This window comes from Mus musculus, chromosome 15 (genome assembly GCF_000001635.26).
Source record: "Mus musculus strain C57BL/6J chromosome 15, GRCm38.p6 C57BL/6J".
Lineage (NCBI taxonomy): Eukaryota > Metazoa > Chordata > Mammalia > Rodentia > Muridae > Mus > Mus musculus.
The window spans coordinates 97873905-97892281 of NC_000081.6; the positions used below are offsets into that span (position 1 = coordinate 97873905).

Genomic DNA, 18377 nt, shown 5'->3' on the forward strand with positions numbered 1-18377 from the left:
TTGGGGATGAGCCGTGAAATCTGAGACTTGCTGGCTCCCATTCAGGGCCTCCACAAGGCAACACTGGCTTGGGACAGCCACACGCCGTTCACATAATCACCTACACTGTTGTCCATTTGTGAAATAATTTACTCTGAGGGCTTGTTAACCTCTCAGGCATTTTAGAAACAATTTTCTCGGTGAGCTGGCACTTCGATGTCACTACGGCTGGTTAGAGGATGTGCTTTCGAAGTGAACCCAGAAACCTAGTAACCGGGTTCTGGTGAACTCTGCAATGAGGGACATTGAACCGTCAGTATCGGCCACTGTCTCCACTTCCTTGCAGATCCCTTGGGGGACATGAGATAGCCTCGTATAGTTATTTGCACATAAAATATGTCTCCCATCCAGTGAAGCCTAGGCTCAAGTGGGGAAGCCAAGATCTGCAAACATGAACTGTTTTAAAACATGCCATGATGTCACCGGTGACCTCAAAACACTAGAGGAGAAGACATGACATTGTCTTCCCAAATGAATGGCACAGACAATATCAGAACTAGGCTAAGCTCACTGGTCTCTATAGACCGATGAGGTTCAGGAGATGCAAGCATCGTGAGAGCGGATATCCAATCATTGAACACATTTACTGAGCACCCCCTACGTCCCAGGTGCTGTATCAACCTTCAGGAAACCGGGGAGGCAAGATACGCATCTGTGGAACATCAAAGTTGGCCAGATGTAGCGAGACACAAGAACCCAACTCCATATTGAAGACCCCGAAGTAGAGGGCTGAGGCTCACCCGAGCTTGCACAGCAAGACCCCATCTCAAAAACAGCAAGAATAAGAAACAGAGTTCAAAAATGAAGTGTCTTGGATTCTAAGGGCATGAAACCGTCTAGGAGTCGAAGGAATCTTTAGAAAGACAACGCTCTCTTATGTCTATTCCTTAGGGCTCCAGGCAGAGCATGGGGAAGAAATAAGCTCTGACTCATTGGGAGTGCCTAGGGAGCTTCCTAGGAATGGAGCCCACAGGCCAGCCCTAGGGCAGAATAGATGCTGATATCAGGTTAGCTCGGAGGCCTAACAGGCTAAACCTCTTGACTTTCCTTAGCTGCTTAAAAAAAAAAGTAATATTCACACGCTTTGCTTAGGGGCTGTGAGAATTTAAGAAGAAAATTTGTGTTCTCTTTGCAGTATTTGGCACACAGTAGGTGGTCAATAAACACTGGTTTCTGTCCTTGTCGCCTGTCTATGCTTCTCTGTTTCCCTATGAAGAGCCAGCTCCCCGATCTGGCTAGAAGACAGACTGGGTATAGAGGGCCCTTCCTAGTGTTTGAAAACAGGGATTGTTTCTGAGAGGAGTCAAAGCCTCAAGGGACAAAAGCCAGAGCAGGGGCTGGTTTGGAAGGTTCTAAGCTAGGGATTTCAAGCCCAGACGTCCAAAGACGAGCCATCCAAGACAGGAACTACATCTCCTGGGAACACGATTCCCTCCAGAGCTGCTAGAAATGGTTCCGTTCTAGTCGGATCTCTGGCCTTTCCATCTACGGCTCCGCACAGCTCACTGCTGGGAGCACCTGACTGAGGGCAAGACGGGACATGTGAGACTTCATGGAGTACATAGATGAGACCCAAAGCTGCTTTGGAGGAGGCCATCTACTTCTGTCTGTCTGGCACCATCGTGAGATATCATATATCTTGGACAGGGGCTCTTGACTGGGTACTTGAGAGCTGAGGTGCTACTTAGTAGAGCTCTTGGGAGTTTTAGAAAAGGGTCCTGACTTAGCTGCAGTCCCAGGTAACCACTGGCTTGTTATCCGACTTCAGTCCTGGTGTTTGTCCTTTCTGGGCCTCTGAGGATCTTCAGGAATAAGCAACAGCAACCCACTGAGTCCAACAATGGAACCCAGAGCCATTCTTGGATGGTGGGGACCTTAGGACACGAAGGAACCTTTTCTCAAGGGGTACACCAGAGTACAAGGCACAGACCAGGACCCACTAAGAATGTTTGAGAGCTCCTAGCAAGCATAGGGCCTCCTAGTCTCACTCTCCAGTATAAACACAGGGGCCGGGGTGGGGCAGTGACTAGGTAGCAGCAATGACATGTCCAGACCTGCACGCTCCTGTGGTATGAGCAGCAAGGTCTGGAAACTCCGGGGCTGCCAGTGTTTGGCTGGAAGCTGGGATCAGGACAGAGGAGGGTCAAGGTGATTCTGCCCCGGCTTCCCATCGACAGCGTGTTCTGCTTATTCCTCCCATGAAACATCCTCTCTTTTCTATGACTTTGGTCGGCTCCTGATGTGCCTTCTTGGGTCCTCAGCCCCTTTCCCCTTCCTTACATTCCTCTAGCCTAGAGGCCTATGGCTTAGCAGGATGATGGGCTATGTCCTAGAGCCTGGGTGTGGGGTCTGAGGACAGATGCTGACATCATTGTGCACAGGAAGCAGAATGGAAATGCAGGGGCTTTCAGTGAGGACCCAGTGCCCGTGCTCCAGCCCAGGGGCCAGAGGAGCTGCTAGGGGCTTTCAGTGCGGACCCAATGCCCGTGCTCCAGCCCAGGGGTCCCAGATGAGCCTCTCCCAGCCCAGGGGACCCAGATGAGCTGCTCCCAGCCTCTGCTGAATTATATGGGTTCTTTCTTCACCCACAACTCCTTGATGTATTCCAAACTCCACTGTGGCCAGCTTTGCCTCACCCATACCCTGCCCTGCTCCACAGTCCTTGGGGTTACATGGTAGGTCCGGGAGGAGCTCTGTGGAGCAACCTGGATGACGGTAACCACCGCCATCTTGTGACTGCAGTCCCCGCACCCCATTCCCGCCTGACCCCCGACACTCACACTCCTTCATCATGCCAATGTCCACGCAGCGTTTGAGCCGGCAGGCCTGGCAGTGTCGCCGGTTGTCCTTGGTGATGCGGCAATCTCCATTGAAGGGGCAGGTGAACAGGGCCTTGCGCTTCATGCTCCGCCTGCCGAGACAGCACGATTTTGCACTGAGTTGCTGACCTTCTGGCTCCTACGTCCCAAGAACAGCCTCCAGGGGCTGTAGCTATGGAGATGTGGCTACAAGGTCCTCAGATGTCCATTTTCTATTCCCTTGGATCACCCTCAATGACCCTAAGCCCCACCCTGCACTAGGTGTACCAACCAAAATCTAGCAGTTCACAGTGACTGGAATATGGGGGTTAAGATAGCTATTTCCTCAGCTGGGTGGTGGTGGCGCACGCCTTTAGTGCCAGCACTTGGGAGGCAGAGGCAGGTGGATTTCTGAGTTCGAGGCCAGCCTGATCTACAAAGTGAGTTCCAGGACAGCCAGGACTATACAGAGAAACCCTGTCTCAAAAAAAAAAAAAAAAAAAAAAAAACAAAAAAAAAAACCAAACAACAAAAAAAAGATGGGGTCGGTGAGGTTAAGAAACTATTCACTAAGAAACTGAGGCTTCAGATTGGAGAGTCTGCGGGACCTGAGGCTCAGCTTCTATCTTCTTGTACTGCTTTCAATGCTAGAACTCAAAGTGCTCAATAAAGTTGAGCCCTCAACCAAACAACTCAAGCCCCAGTCAGCTGGTCCTTGAGCAAGGCTCAAGACCAAATGGGCCCAGAATGAAGGAAGTACCTTTTACTGGCTTTGGACTTTGGCTCTAGTACCATCCACTGACGACACCCAAGGGGGCAACATCAGAGCTAGGGTTGTGACCTAAGTGGATAAGGCCAGGCTATTAGGGGTGGTGAAGCTTTACGTCTAGCCCCCCCCCTTGTAAATGCTAGGGGAGACACTGAGTGGTATGCCAATGTCCACCTTGGTGGGGACAAGAAGAAACTTGGGAACCATCAGGGTTACCCAGGAATGAGGTCAGAGCTACCACATTGCTCTATTCCAGGACAGGAGCCATGTGCCTCCCCCACCCCGCTTCCCGATGTGGTTCTTGAGGTTTCTTTCACCTGTTACCACAAATGCCCACGAGTCTCTAAACCTCCTGGAAGACCAGATGTTTCTAATTCAGAGCAAATTCTCATTTCCTTTTTGTTCCCCAAACTAGGCATTTTGTCTGAGGTCTTAGTCCACCCACTGTGGTGTCTAGCTAAGAGTCCTGGCTGTGAACCCTCCCAAACCATGTGTGCCAAGACACACTCCGACGTGTGCCTTTCAAAGTGGCACGGCAAAACCTCGAGCTTTGGTCTATGGTGGTGCAGAGGGCTTCTTGGACACCAGGCAGAATATCCAGAGCCCTTCACAGGCCTGTCTGTGTTTCCTCACGCACCAGTGGTCTTGCCTCAATCCTCATTGAAGTGCTGTCGCTGTGACAGAAGCAGCTTCGGAGAGAAAGGTCCGGGGCCATAGACCATAGTAACAGGGAAGTCTCAGAGGCAGGAATGCGACAGAATCGCTCATAGCACATCTGTCCCTTAGTGTTGTCATAATTTTCCAAACACAAGAAGTGGCCTGTGCCTTTATGAAGCTTTTAAATTATAATTATTACTTTTAGGTATGGTAGCCAGCTCTTCCTGAGTTCCTCTTATACGGAGCAGGAGGAAAGAATGGTGTCTGGGAAGATGGCGTTTTCCTCTCATGCTCTAGAGCCACAGAGAGTCCACTGGCTGCCTCATGCTCAGAACCAGGACCCTGTCCAGAGCTGGCCTTCTAGGTGTGTCTTCTTTAATACGGAGGTTTTCTGGGTCACAGGCCATGCTGGCTTGGAGACCAATTTATTCTCTGACCTCCCACTTTCTCAGGGCACTTAGGCATGTGGCTGTCATCTAGCCTCGGCCCACAAGGAGTCAGGGCAGCCAGGCCACCCAGCCCTGGCTCTGTGCTTTGTCCTAAAGATCCACACCCTACCCTGCCTTCCTCCCGAAGCTAATTGCCTATGAGCTAGTTTGGTTTTGAGAAACAAGAGCCTTCTCATTCCACGGGAGCCCGGTGCCTCTGCTGCTTCTGCATCTGAACCCTGTCATTCTCTAACTGGCTGGCAATTATACCCTAGTTCAGGAAGGGGACCGGGGGTGGTGCAACCAGGCTAAATATAGAGGCAGTTTCTAGAAAGCCAGGGGTTAGAGAGGACACTGACCAGTTCTCATGCCAGAGACCAATTCATCAAAACAGAAGAGAGACAAGAAGTTCACAAAAACATAAAGTGCCAGGGGCGAGGGCCTCAGGCTGAGAAGTGGGTGGCTTCTGCCAGCAACATGGTGTCAAGTGCCCTCTGGGTTCTGACTGTGGCTAGGTTTTAGAGATCTCAGTGCCTGGGCAGGGCACAGGAGCTGTGTGGAGTCCTAGATACGGGAGAGTGTGTGAGATCAGGAACACATTACCTAAGTTGATTGTTGTATTTATCTCACTTCACAGTGTGTGTGTGTGTGTGTGTGTGTGTGTGTGTGTGAGAGAGAGAGAGAGAGAGAGAGAGAGAGAGAGAGAGAGAACACAATGCGTTGTGTACTTCAAAATAGACCAGTTCTCTTTGTCAAATATAGCCAAGTAAACTCGGGCAAAGCCACCTGACATGGCCATTTGCAGCAATACTGATGGACTCTCAGCAGATGCTTATCAGAACTCTCAGGAAGGTTACCACTGGTCAAGACCACAGCACTGCTTTCTGGAAGGCATGAACCCTTAAATGCCCAGGCTAGAGATCTATCCCGTGGGTAGATCAGGAGTGTGAAGGAGAGTGAAGACTGTCAGTTTCACCCGTTTCCTCGAGACCCTGGAAGCTGACGTCATGCCCCTCGCTCACATTTTGGGTGCCCAGCCAAGGACTCAGCAGACATCAGAGGCCCAGATCATTGTGGCATTGTGTGCTGTTTCTTCTGATGTCTAGAGCTACAGGCATGGCAGTAACCACAGTCCAGTTCAGTTCCAGAGTCTTTGACTGAAGGGAAGTTCCCTCGGAGCCCATCGGCCCAGCCTTCATTTCTCTTCTGATGTCTAATTATTTCTATCCTGAGCCTCTCCTGCCCTCCCACCCCCGCCAGAGATCCCTGCTAACCCATCACACACACACCTAAGTCAACACAGCAAACACACAGAGAGAAGCATCTCAGAACGTGAGATTTTACAAGAGGTCCATAGCAGCTATTCTACCCCAGAGTCCTCCCTACCAACGTCTGACGTTTCTCCCTAGCACCCTTAGTGATAGTTTGGTGCTATAGTTATTTGGCGGAATAATTACTGTCTTGATTCTATCAGCAGTGCCAGAAGGCATAATGAAGACTTAATGCCCCATAGTTAACAAGGACAACAACTTAGTATAGTGAAGACCTGCAGGACTCCAAAGCTTCTGGTCTTACACTCGGGGCTCTCCATTATGAATCTATCACCTCTCGGCCCAGAATGGAGCAACCATCAAACACATGCCTTCCCAACACAAGAGCAGAGAGAGGCAGAGGTTGTCTGAAAGACTCCTCTGGGGTGAGTGAGGAAGATTGGGTGATTGGTGGTCCCTGGCTGGATGGGTTGGACGTGAAGGGGAAGCATCCAGCCACGTGAGCCTCCTGCTCTAGTTTGCCTGTTCACAGACGGGATGCTCAGGGTATGAGGGAGGAATTCATGCAGACAGCTCAGATTGGCACCCCAATCCCCATAGTCTCGATTCCTAAAGATGCCAAAAGGAAATGGAAGCCTCTCTCTGTCGTGTTGCTGTCTCTCTTGACCTCCTACTGACCCTTCCTTCTGTGCTTTGGTCTCTTTTCTTTAAGCACATGACTCTTGGGGCCATCTGCCAATAACCATCCACCGCCTGTAGCTCTGGTAGAGGGAGAGTTGACCTGGACAAAGTTCTCTTCAGCAGTAGTGACTTCCCAGTGAGTCACCGACGTGGGCCCACAGAAGGTCATCTTTTCTATCCATTTGACTTCATTTACGTACTCTGTGTTTGAATCAACTAAACAGTTCCCCATTTCTCAGCTTCCTTCACAACGAGTTCTTAGAAGAGCTAGAAAGAACGGGCGATGTTCCTGAAAGCAGAGCCACTCCCCGTGTTCCTGGACTCTCACCCTCCTGCCTTTCACCCACTGTGCACTGGAAGACCCATAATCAGCCAGGCCACCAAGGACAATGGGGCCAGCAAATGAAAACACATTTTTTTTTCTTCCTATTTTGGAGCTCACAGTGCTCAGCTTCACATTGGTCTTGTTTGTTTGCTTGTTTGATTGCAGGATTGGGGTCCAATCTAGGAACCTCGTACAAGATATTCAAACACTCTGCCATTGAGCCACACCACCAATCCACAAGGTTTTTGTCAACGGATATTAATAGGATGGGGAAGGCAAAAAGGAGACAATGAGCTGTGTCTCAATCTAACTTCCAGGACCCCCTCTTGAATATCTTCTTCAACCTTGTTCTCTTTCTTCATCAGAGGGTCCCTGGGACAACCTTCTTTGTCTTTTATGCCTTTGTTTTTACAACAGACATTAGACAGAGACATTCATTACCAGAAATTCATCTACATCAACCTATAGATTATCCATTACTATTTTATGAGGTAGCTGTACATATTGGTCACCTTTTGGGACTTTCTTAGGCTCTGCCTGTTGAATATATAGTCAAGATGCCTTGGGCATTCACAAGTTTACTTTGCAGGCCTTTTATATTATACCATAAATATCATCGCTGGCGTTCATTTTCTCCAGAAAAACAGGAAGGGCATAGAACATGGAACAGTCCACGGGAGGAACTGGCCAGCACTGGACTCTTAGCTCCCGACCACAGAACAACTGAACCATGACCCAGACTTCAAACTTCACCATCACCCTTGGACTTGATTGAGCCTTGGACTTCCTGGGCTCACCGTAACTAGTGTCTCAGTAGTTAGAAGCCAAACACTAATGGCTGAAGAAGACAGCCTGTCCCTGGGCTTGGGAGTAGCCCGGGGCAAAAATTCTCCCTATAGCTGCCATGACAGGTAGGCCGAGCTCCTGAAGAACTGTATCTTGGTCTCACGAATCTCTGTGGTCCCAAGGAGGCTGTGTGCCAGCCACCTCTTGGGGTATAGGCAGATATAAGTCTATGGAGTACTCCAGCAACTATGTGAACTGGGTGTGGGGAGAAAGGAGGCTATCCAACTAATTCTTGTTACCACAGGAGCAGTGATCTGTCTCTGAAGCCACTGTCAACCCTGGAGTCCTGGATGCTGCACTGTCACCTGTGAGCCTTGAGTTATAACATTCTTCATCATCTTGATTTAGGTATGCTTTCTATCTAAAGTCTTCCTGTTGAAATACATACAGGGCCGGCTTATTATTGATGAGCTACCAACAAACTGCATCGGTCACAGAGGGAAACTCACACACATGCTTTCTCCACAAGGCAAACCACGGCTTCTTGAATTCTAATAGTACACAGCACTTTAGTACTAAACTTAGGAACCATTTTAAGTAACAAGACCACCAATAACTATAAAAACTTTTCCAAAAAGGCAACATAGCAGTAAGTGGGTAAACAGCCAAAAGAAAGATATGGAGGGGGAGGTAGCTCAGTGGTAGAGAGAGCACTTGTCTAACATGCTCTCCAGGTCTACGGGGGTGGAGGGAGGGGGGATGACAAAAACACAAAGATGTTTGTGTAGAGTGAGAGCTAGAACAGAGAGAAGCATGGTGTCCTTGCCCAGCCTTTCCCGAGAGGGTGTGTGCCAGGTGATTCAGCTCTGTGCTGTCCATAAATGACAACCCAGGTGTGGCAAGGATCGGTTCTGGTAAATTTTGGCAGCTGGGAACATTTTTAAACATGGAACGCACACACAATGAGTATCACCTGCATCTATATGAATTTATTTACAGTTTATTTATAGAATTACAAACGTAATCCAAGGAAAGTCACAGTGAGCTCTCGACCAAGTCGCCCCTTAGGGTTCCATTTTCCATAGCTGGGTCCCAGGGGGAAAGGCAGATAGGAAGAGTAAGGTGACTCGGGAGCAAGGGGCTCCATCAATGAATGAAACAGCTCCAAGAGCGGTTGGAACATTATAGTTAGAGATTGGTGACATGTGATCTCTAGTGAGTCTCAAGTGTGGCAGCTCCTGGGTTTATGTCCATTCAAATTTGGTGGGTACTGAGTGCTTGAAAGAAAACATACCAGGATGGGTATTGGGAGATGGCTATAGAAACTTTTATTGGGCAGATTTCCACCAAGGGGAATTAGCATGTGCCCGTGTGGCCGAAAAGTCATATGCCACCCTGTCTGTATTCTATACTTTCTGCATATCATGTCACTAAATCTCAGATGTGGGCATGTGTGTAGAGTCGGTTAACTGAAACACAGGGGCATTCAGAATGATTAAGGAAGGTGGGCATTAAATTGATGGCATGGACAGCACTCAATGGCCTCTTGACCAGTTTTACGACGGTGTTGGTCTCAGAGTGCACCCAGACTCTCCTGTGTCTCTCCATAGGTGGCTGCCCCGCCTGCACTGGCAGCAAGGAGTCCAGGTGGCACCTGGCACTTAGGACTTGAACTCTGGAAGACCTACCCTTCAGCAGTGTGGGTTTCACACTGCCGTGAGGCCTAACAGATGTGACTACGAGACAATAGCCAGCGACACTCTTGGTCTGGTTCCCTAACTAGGGAGCAGCTTTCTGGGAAGCCAAGAGGGGAGTCTGTGCCAGGCCAAATAGGTAATTAGCACTAACAGAAACCCTAGTGCCCAGAGATCAAAATTGCTCCAGGCCATGGAACACTGGCTCCCCAGTAAAGGATTGGTGAGTCAGACCCCTGTGATGGAGGAGTGTCCCATACCAGGGACCCGGACGCAGATTCTCTCTCTCACTAAGCCAGGTGAGTTTACCTACCACTTCCCACCACTTTGTACTACCAGGCTGAGCTTCGTCGTCTGGTTCTGAACTTGATTTGCTTTTACAAACTTGATTTTCCTGACAGTGCCCTGTTCTTCCACCTGCCTGCAGTCACTAGTTATGTCCCAGGGAGTTGCTTCTGGAATATTCTCTTTCCAATACAAGCTGAATGGTAATTTTTCAAACTTCCTGCTTCCTGGATCCCCTTCTCCCATTCTTTCTAGTCCTCCATCCCTGGCTTTTTTGAAAGGCCATCTTTGGACCCTCCCAGTACTGTCAACATATAGTCTTTGCCTGCAATCCTGGGGTCACATAAGAAGAGTACTGGAACTTGATATGCTATGCTCAGTTGATATCCCTGGGAGGCCTGTCATTTTCTGAAGGGAACCAGGGGAGGAGTGGACCAGGAAAAAAGGGGAGGTGGGGGGTAGGGCTGGGTAGGGGGACCTGCTGTCTGGATGTAGTATATATGAGAGAAGAATAAATAATACATTTAAAAAAGAATGCTGAAGCAGACACTGGCCCTGACTGACCTAACAGGAATGGTGTACACCCCTGATATTGACTGGCAAGCTGCCACTGGCTCACCTAGGTAAAGCAGCCTATGGGTGAAGAGTCCAGCACAGACCGGGTTTGGTAACCATTGAAGGCTCTAGTCTCTCTCGTTCCATGGAAGAGTTTAGAGGGATGAAGAGGCAAGCAGAAAGGCCAAATTCTGGGGCTTCCCCCAAGACATGGCTGGCTCTTAAATGAGGAAGCTGTAGCTCTCAGCAAGAAGGGTCATTCAAAAGGACACAGACATGTTGTTCAGTGCAGCGGGGTCAAGGCCTAGTAAAAAGAAATAACCACCTCAGGAAGGCAATTTCTGAGGGGTCAGAGGACACGGTGGGACTGAGAAGATCCAAGGAGAAAAGACCCCCGTTGCTCTCAGTAACCGGGAGAGCCACCATGTTCCACAGAAAGCACAGAGGCCCTCTTGAGGGAAAGGCTTGCCTCTCTCTCTCTTCCTTCCCTCTGGAGGGACTCACCTGAGGGAAAGGCTTGCCTCTCTCTCTCTTCCTTCCCTCTGGAGGGACTCACCTGAGGGAAAGGCTTGCCTTCCTTCCCTCTAGAGAGGGGACTCACCTGAAGAAACCCTTGCAGCCTTCACAGGTCATAGCGTTGAAGTGGAAGCCCGTGGCTCGGTCTCCACACACTCCACAGATCCGAGGCACATTCCGGTCAAAGTCACCAGGGTCAGGCAGGGAGGTGCTGGCTGCCATTGCCTCCATCCCTGTAAGAAGAGCAGGCAGGCCACAGCCACAGTGAGAGTCAATGCCAAAAGCAGCTGGCACCTTCAGCATAGCCACCGGCCACCCTTCCCTTCCTGGTGGAGAGTGGGTGGCAGTTCTTTGGTGGAGAGCTTTCCTGGAGACAGAGTAAAGTCAGAGTTCTTTGGAGCCCTTGCTGCATGGCTGTCCTCACCAAGGCAGAAAGAACAAAGCTCAGGATCACACCACATCCAAACCCTGTACCTGCCAGCTCCTTTGGGAGAGGCAGTGGGCATCCCTGTACCCCACTGTCCTCATCAGAAGAGACGGTATGCTTTTGGGGGTGATCTGCAGAAATGTGTGCACACCCCTTGGCACAGGCTCCCACCCAGCCGACTTGATCAGGCAGATCAGAGCCAGTGTCTTACTCAGTGTGGCCTCCAAGAGAAACAGAGGAAGAGCAAGGGTGTGGAAACCTAAGCTCTTGTCCTGAGAGAGCCTGCTCCTTACAGCCAGGCAGCCCAGGGCCCCGTGCCCTTAGTGACGTCTTTCCATCTTTGTTTCCGGTGCACTTTGTGTGAGTTTGGATGTCCTTCCGACCGATGTGAGTCATAACCAATTAGCTAATTTTGTTTTCAGAGATGGATTCTATAAGTGGGCATTATCAGCTAGACATGGATCTCACACTTTGAGGAAAAGGGAGAGACAGGGAACGCAAGTACGCCCTTCTCAAGAAATGGCTGACCTTTCTTTTCCATTAGTAAATTTGGCCCCTGGCTTTGCTTACTGCCTCTGACTGTTGTGAGGCTCAGACATGACTCTAGGACACCTCAGGTCTCCCTAAAATGCTCTTGGACTCAATCTCTCAGTTCTTGTGAACCCTCTCATGACATGTGACCCAAGGCAAGGTAGGGAGGAAAATAGCAGAGAAATGGGGATGAGGGATGAGCACCTCCTTCTCAGATAGGGATGAGGGAGATGCATGTCTGCTTCTGACCCAGGCTCAGGTATAGTAGGTGAGAGAGGGAGGTTCTGAGGCTGTGGGACCTCAAAGCTCATTAGTCTGATTTCGTTGCACCCCAACACCACCTCCCCAACACTGGCCGTAAGGTAGTACGGATGTGACAGCTCCCAGACGGAAGCCTAGAGAAGTCCCAACCTTGAGGCGAGGCACGCCGACAGCTACTGCCGCTGGCAAATGTGTGACTCAGACACTTTACTTTTGTTTTTATGTCATGAAGAGCTTCGTGACAAAGGAAGAATGGGAGCAGGCAAGCAAGGATATGACATTGTCACACACACCCCCCCAAAGAAAGCCACATGGATGGCTACTCTGAGTGAACTGTTCCTGGGAACTGTTACACAGCAGGAGTGGGATTACTGATATTTCCTTTGCAGCTCATTTCAGACTTATGAATTATGATTCCTGCAGGTGCATACACACTTACATAAATATACCGTATACTTTGATTAAAAGGAAAAAGTGAAAAACAAAGAAAATCCCCAAAGAGATGAAGCTGTTGATGGACAGGAACACACAGCATCATATAGGAGCAATATTCTCTTTGAATGGCAGATATCTATCCCATTTCCATTAATATATATATATATATATATATATATACACACACATATATATTGCTTTATGTGCCTTCTATGCATATCTGAAAGCTCTCTCTGTAAATTTTTTAATTACCCTTACTTAATTATTTTGCATGCGTCTGTGGGGAGGTCCTGCACCCTGCACACACGCCGTGGTACACTTGTGGGAGTCAGAAGACAAGGGGAGGGGTGGGCTGACTCTCTTGCCACTCAGTGGGTCCCCAAGAGTAAACTCAGCTCACCAAGGTTGGCAGCCAGTGTCTTTCCCCACTGAGCCAACCCAACAGCCCGCGAATATGTGCTTTTTAAAAGGGTTTATTTATGTCATGTATGTGAGTACAATGTCACTGTCTTCAGACACACCAGAAGAGGGCATCAGATCTCATTACAGAGGGTTGTGAGCCACCATGTGGTTGCTGGGAATTGAACTCAAGGACCTCTTGAAGAGCAGTCAGTGCGCTTAACCACTGAGCCATCTCTCCAGCCCCTGAAACACTTATTAATCTCAAAACAATTAAAAATAAAAGGGGCCGGGCGCGGTGGCGCACGCCTTTAATCCCAGCACTCGGGAGGCAGAGGCAGGCGGATTTCTGAGTTCGAGGCCAGCCTGGTCTACAAAGTGAGTTCCAGGACAGCCAGAGCTATACAGAGAAACCCTGCCTCAAAAAAAAAAAAAAAAAAAAAAAAAAAAAAAAAAAAAAAACCAAAATAAAAATAAAAGGGAAAGTGACTTGTGTCTGGCAGCGTTATCTCTACATAGATGTGTGCAACCTGTTGCCCGTGCACCATATGTGGCCAAAGGTAGCCATAAATGTAGCTCCACACAAAAATATAAATTTACTTAACACCTAAGATGTGTGTGTACGTGTGTGTGTGTGTGTTTGATGGGTTTTATTAACTTGATTGTGTGTCTCTCAAGCATGAACTTTGTGGCTGTGATGTTGCGCTGAGATGTCAGAAGGCTGAACACGCCAATGGGATGAGTCTACATCCAGGGAGACTCCTACAAGATTCTAGGACACAGCAGGCATCTAAGATATGGGCAAGGATCTCAGGGCCCAGTGTCATTATGGGGTAACAGGAGAAGCTGTTTGGGATGCTTGTGGTTTCACCCCGGGTCACTGGAGATGCCTCTGCCGCACCATAGTGTTACTACAGAGCTGGGGTCAGCTGGGCCCCTGGCGTCCTGGGGGGTTGATGGGAAAAGAGAGTTAAATGGGAGCTGAGGGAGAGTACCAGTTAGTTCAGTCCAACAAGACGAGTCCAACATCGCATGATCTCATTGAAGAGGTTGTGATGCAAGCCAGCTGGAGCTACGGAGCCACAGCATGGCACAGTGCAGTGCTGCCACGGGAGAGGCAGTGCCTTCTCATCGGGGATCTCCTGGCATGGGGCTGGGAGCCATTGATTGCACTTGGCTGGAAAGAAAGGCCAGATCTGGCAGCAAGGGGCCCAGAGCGAAGAAGATCATTGCAGGAGAGCAGAGAGAACGGCCAGCTCTGCCTGGGGCTATTACTACAACTAGGAAGCCAGTGCTTCACCAGAATCCAGATAGAGTGGGGACGCTCAGGACTCCAGGGTTCTGGACGCTAGACGTTCCAGGAGGCACAGGTAGAGAACACGGTGTGCAGAAGGGAAAGAGAAGATGGGACGCACATCCAGGAAGATCAAACACACTGGAGGACCCCACTGACCCTGAGGGAGCTCCAGCTCTTACCCTGTCCCCCACACCGGAGTCCCAGCCACAGGTTTTGCTGCTATGGGCCCCATATGTGCAAAGGCTGGCCAGCGTTCCTGCCCTCCCTCTGCCTGCTACTCTTCAGTGACCTCTCCTTGCCACCCAAACACACAGAGACGTCTAAAGAGCTTGTGGTTGTTGAGGACACACGTACCTGAAGGAGCAGGGGCGAGCAGAGCCCAAGGGTGCTCTCCTGGGAAGACTCACAGATCTGTCCAACCAAAAGAACTCTGAAATGAACAAGGGGGAGACATTTTACCCAAGGTATCTTCGATCTCCCAAACCAGTCCTTTAAGGAGCCCAACATGGCGCACAAGACCTGCCAGGGGAATTCAGGCCTGAGATAAAAACAGGAAGAAAGTGTCTTTGGGGACAGCTGTTGCTGTCAGGGATGATGAGGAGTGAACTGGATAGCAATCAGAATGGCTGTCCCTTAAGGCAGAGGGCAAGCGGCACGCAACTGTTGCAGGAAGCGAGGGTGGCAATTGGAACAGGGTGGGAATTAGAGCTCCCTCCTGGTCAGTGGGGTCCTCCCGTGTGCTCGGTCTTTCCTGGATGCATGTCCCATCTCCTCTTTCTCCCTTCTGCTTCCTCCCACATAGCTCCCCTGTCTGAGACAGACAGGATGCCCCTGCTGCCCCTTGCAGATTTGGGGGAGACTCTGGAAAGTAGAACACAGGGCAGCCTAGAATGCAGCTGAGGGCTAGATGGTGAGCCAGGTAGGACTGCAAAGACTTTCAGTGCTGGGAACTACGAGGGTTGTGATGCCAGCCCGGGGCCCTGGCCTCTGGGGTGTCGCCATGGGCAGGCATCTGTGATCTGTTGTGGAGAGTGAGAGTGGGAATGGAAGAGACCGCGCCACACAGACTTCCAACAGGATGTTTCCTGCCACTGTCAGCTCTTCTCCAGACAGGCAAAGCCTGAGACAGGACTGATCCATGGTCCAGACTCAAGGTCCTAGAGGCACGACTGGTTTCCAAGGTGGGTTTGGAAAAATTTCACTCTTCCTCCATCTATCTACTGTGAGACAGACAGATTCGTACACATATGCTCACACAACACTCCCTCCCGATAACACTAGGAGGTGAGTGTGGAAATGTATACGTGAGGGTCCTGGTACCTGAGCCCTAGAAAGGTACTTTAAACCACACCCCAAGCGGAAAGGGTCCAGTCTGCCGGCTATTGCTGCTCTCCAGAGATCTGTTTCACAGTGGCCTGACTAGGTAGGGGAGGGAACAGCCTAGGAGGCCTCTAAGACCTGGGACCAACCCTAGAATTCCAAGTCACCAAGCCTTGGCTAACCCTTGGGTACCACCAGTTCCTTAGGAGGTAAAGAGGTAAAGGTTAGACAATATGATCGGATCTAGGCTGCCCCACTGCAGGCTATGAGTGATGGGAGGTGTGTCTGCTGGGGGAAACCAGGCCAGACAGGTGTCCCCTCTGTTCCCGTGGCTCATGGGTCTGAGACCACACTGCCCAGTGGTGTATGAATTTACTAGGCTTCCTTCCTGCTTCTTAGGAAGTCTATGGTGAGAACAATGGGTAAGAAGGGGGTCACTGCTTTCCTGTCTTCAACCACTAAGGCTTTCAGAGGTCAGGGTTCATTCAGGTAGACCATCACCCTTGAACTTAAAAGGAAAAAAAAAAGTCTGGAGTCTATCTAACACATTCTAGAACTGCCAAGCGATACATACTTTATTTAGTTTAATCCTCACAGTAGTCTTTGAGCTGGGGGGAGGGGGGGCAAGGGGAGAACTCTCATTTTATAGATACCCAAACCAAAGTTCAGAGCGTCTTTCACCGGTGGGTGGTACCAGCAAGGGCAAACGAGGGCAAGCTGATTCCATCGCCAGAGTTGCCTTCTACAAACTCCTCCCATTCCCGGTGACAGTCATCAGAGCAGACACCTACGGCTCTGTACTGGGCTCTGCTCCAGGACCTTCACAGGCTTCACTAGTTAAGCCTAACCACGCCCTCATTAGGCAGCACTGTCATTATCCCTGTTTTAGGGATGGGAAAACCGAGGGAAGCGGACTGTTTGGAGCTTAGCTGAGTCTCCATCCACACTCCCAGTGGGAAATTGCTCAGCTGCGTCCCCAGCCTTAAGCCTGGACAGCCTTATTGTCTACTAAGTCGGGAGACAACACAGACAACAATCCCTTGATCCTGAGGGAAGAATTGATGTCAGTTCCCTCATCTGGGAAATTCTGTCCACCACACACTCATCTGCTGTCCAATCAAACACTAGATGGGCCTTTCAGGAGAAATTACGTTCGCGTCAGCTTCTGGGTCCAAGGTCAAGTTGATATGAAACTGGGTCAGAGACACAGGCTTAAAATGGGGACCAGTGGAAAAAAGCACTTCATGTCCCCTGTCCTGTAAATCTACTCTGAGCACAGAGAATACCCCACTGATTCTGCTGGGGCTGTCCCCAGAGCCACCTGCTCCTAACCCTGACCTAGCCCTGACCTTGCCTTAGCAAGAAATGAGATCACACAGTTCCTGCCCAGCACCGATGTCACAACCGTTGCCACCCTGGCGCCCCCACTTGCGCGGTTCAAGCTATAGGTGCCACGTTCTGGCAGCGAAGACCCTGAGCTCAGATGAAGCCCTGTACTCACGCTAGAACCTCCCTTCAGGGTTCTGAGGGTGACTGAGTTGTGAGTGTGCAGATGACCTGAAGCTGGAAAGGGGCTAACCACTGACGTCTTCTCCAGCTCCCAATGCAACAGATCGTCACTGAAATTGGCCCCTGATAAGCCGCAGCATACTTGGGTGGCATGCTCATCTTTAGATGCTAATAAACAGGAAGAGTATAGCGCCCGGTGAACAGTATGACCCCAATATTCCCCCAATATACCCCAAGTGGACAATGAGTTTCAGCCAGCTTGGGACCACAGTGATCAAAACTCGGCTTTTTAATGGTTGACACTTGTTCAAAGCCCCTACTCTTTCTAGAAGGAAACTGCAAACTAAGCCATTTCTCCACAGGAGAGAGAATCCCTCTTCCTGACCTTCACACCTACAGAGAGAACTGCACAGCGGCTCCTCTAGGGTGAGCAGGCCTACATGCCTGCTAAGAACTCTGCACGTGGACTTGTGTGTACATGCCTGTCTCTTACTTTTTTAATCTTTATTTTAAAATGTTACCATCTTTCTCTGTCTGGCATGTGCTCTGTATGACCCTTCTAACTCGTCACCTAGGCATAGCGGTATCAGGGCCAGCCACTGTGACACACTTCCATCCTTCTGCCCCACCCCCTCCATACCCCATTCTGTCTATACCTCTAGACCCAATCTCAGCATTATCTCCTAGAAGCTGGGGTTGGGGTCAGGGAGCAGAGTGAAATAGGAAAGGGGAGAAAGTACTGTCCAATCAAACTGCATCTAAATTACTTCTTGCTCACGGTCCCCACCTCTACACTGTAGATTGAGAACAAGTGAGAACGGCTGGGAAATAGCTTATGCAGGCTACAGTTCCCAATGTGAAGCCCCTATGGTTACCAGTTGTGTCAGAAAATCTCATCACTGAAAGGTGAGCTACCGCCACCTAACCCAACCATCTTAGGGCCTTCCTAGAACATTCCTGTTGGTTTTAATGAAAAAGAAGAAATGTCTCTCATGTCGACTCACTCTCTTTGGATGAATTTTAGAAAGCTCATTATGTACAGAAGCCATGTAGGTTTCAATTGCTGTGCTGGACCAGCTTCTTTCGGAAGAGCCTAATAAGCCATTCCCTTGGGGTCTTTTTGGTAGGGCTTAGAGGGGCCACCACATGGGATCATTGTGCAATTAGAAAAGATGACCCTTCTGCCACCAGTCAGCAAATAACAAAACCTACAATGTAATGGTGTGAATGGGGTAGCCTCCGAGGGGTAGGAAACTCTAGGCTCATTTCGATTTCATTGATCCCCAGGTAAGCTCATGGTTTCTACAAGGCGAGGCTGTGCCTGCCTCTGTGGGAGGGAAGGGGCTGGCAGAAGCCTGTGTGCGGCCACCTGTGCGCAACCACAACGACAACAG

At 49.9% G+C, this 18377-nt stretch overlaps 1 protein-coding gene and 1 long non-coding RNA gene across 2 annotated transcripts in view; one reads left to right on the forward strand and one right to left on the reverse strand.

The window, feature by feature from the left end:
* Nucleotides 1-18377, reverse strand: part of Vdr (vitamin D (1,25-dihydroxyvitamin D3) receptor) — a 53870-nt gene that overhangs the window by 19478 nt on the left and 16015 nt on the right. Inside the window, exons 2-4 of the mRNA NM_009504.4 lie at nucleotides 14509-14584; nucleotides 10890-11037; nucleotides 2820-2950 (exon numbers count right to left, since the gene is read on the reverse strand). Coding sequence (NP_033530.2) covers nucleotides 2820-2950; nucleotides 10890-11035 — 277 coding nt within the window. The 5' untranslated portion in view covers nucleotides 11036-11037; nucleotides 14509-14584. The remainder of the gene's footprint in view (nucleotides 1-2819; nucleotides 2951-10889; nucleotides 11038-14508; nucleotides 14585-18377) is intronic.
* Nucleotides 7794-10162, forward strand: Gm52171. The gene is made up of 4 exons (XR_003951465.1): nucleotides 7794-7879; nucleotides 8059-8162; nucleotides 9365-9747; nucleotides 9850-10162. It is a non-coding gene; the product is annotated as a predicted gene, 52171 (long non-coding RNA).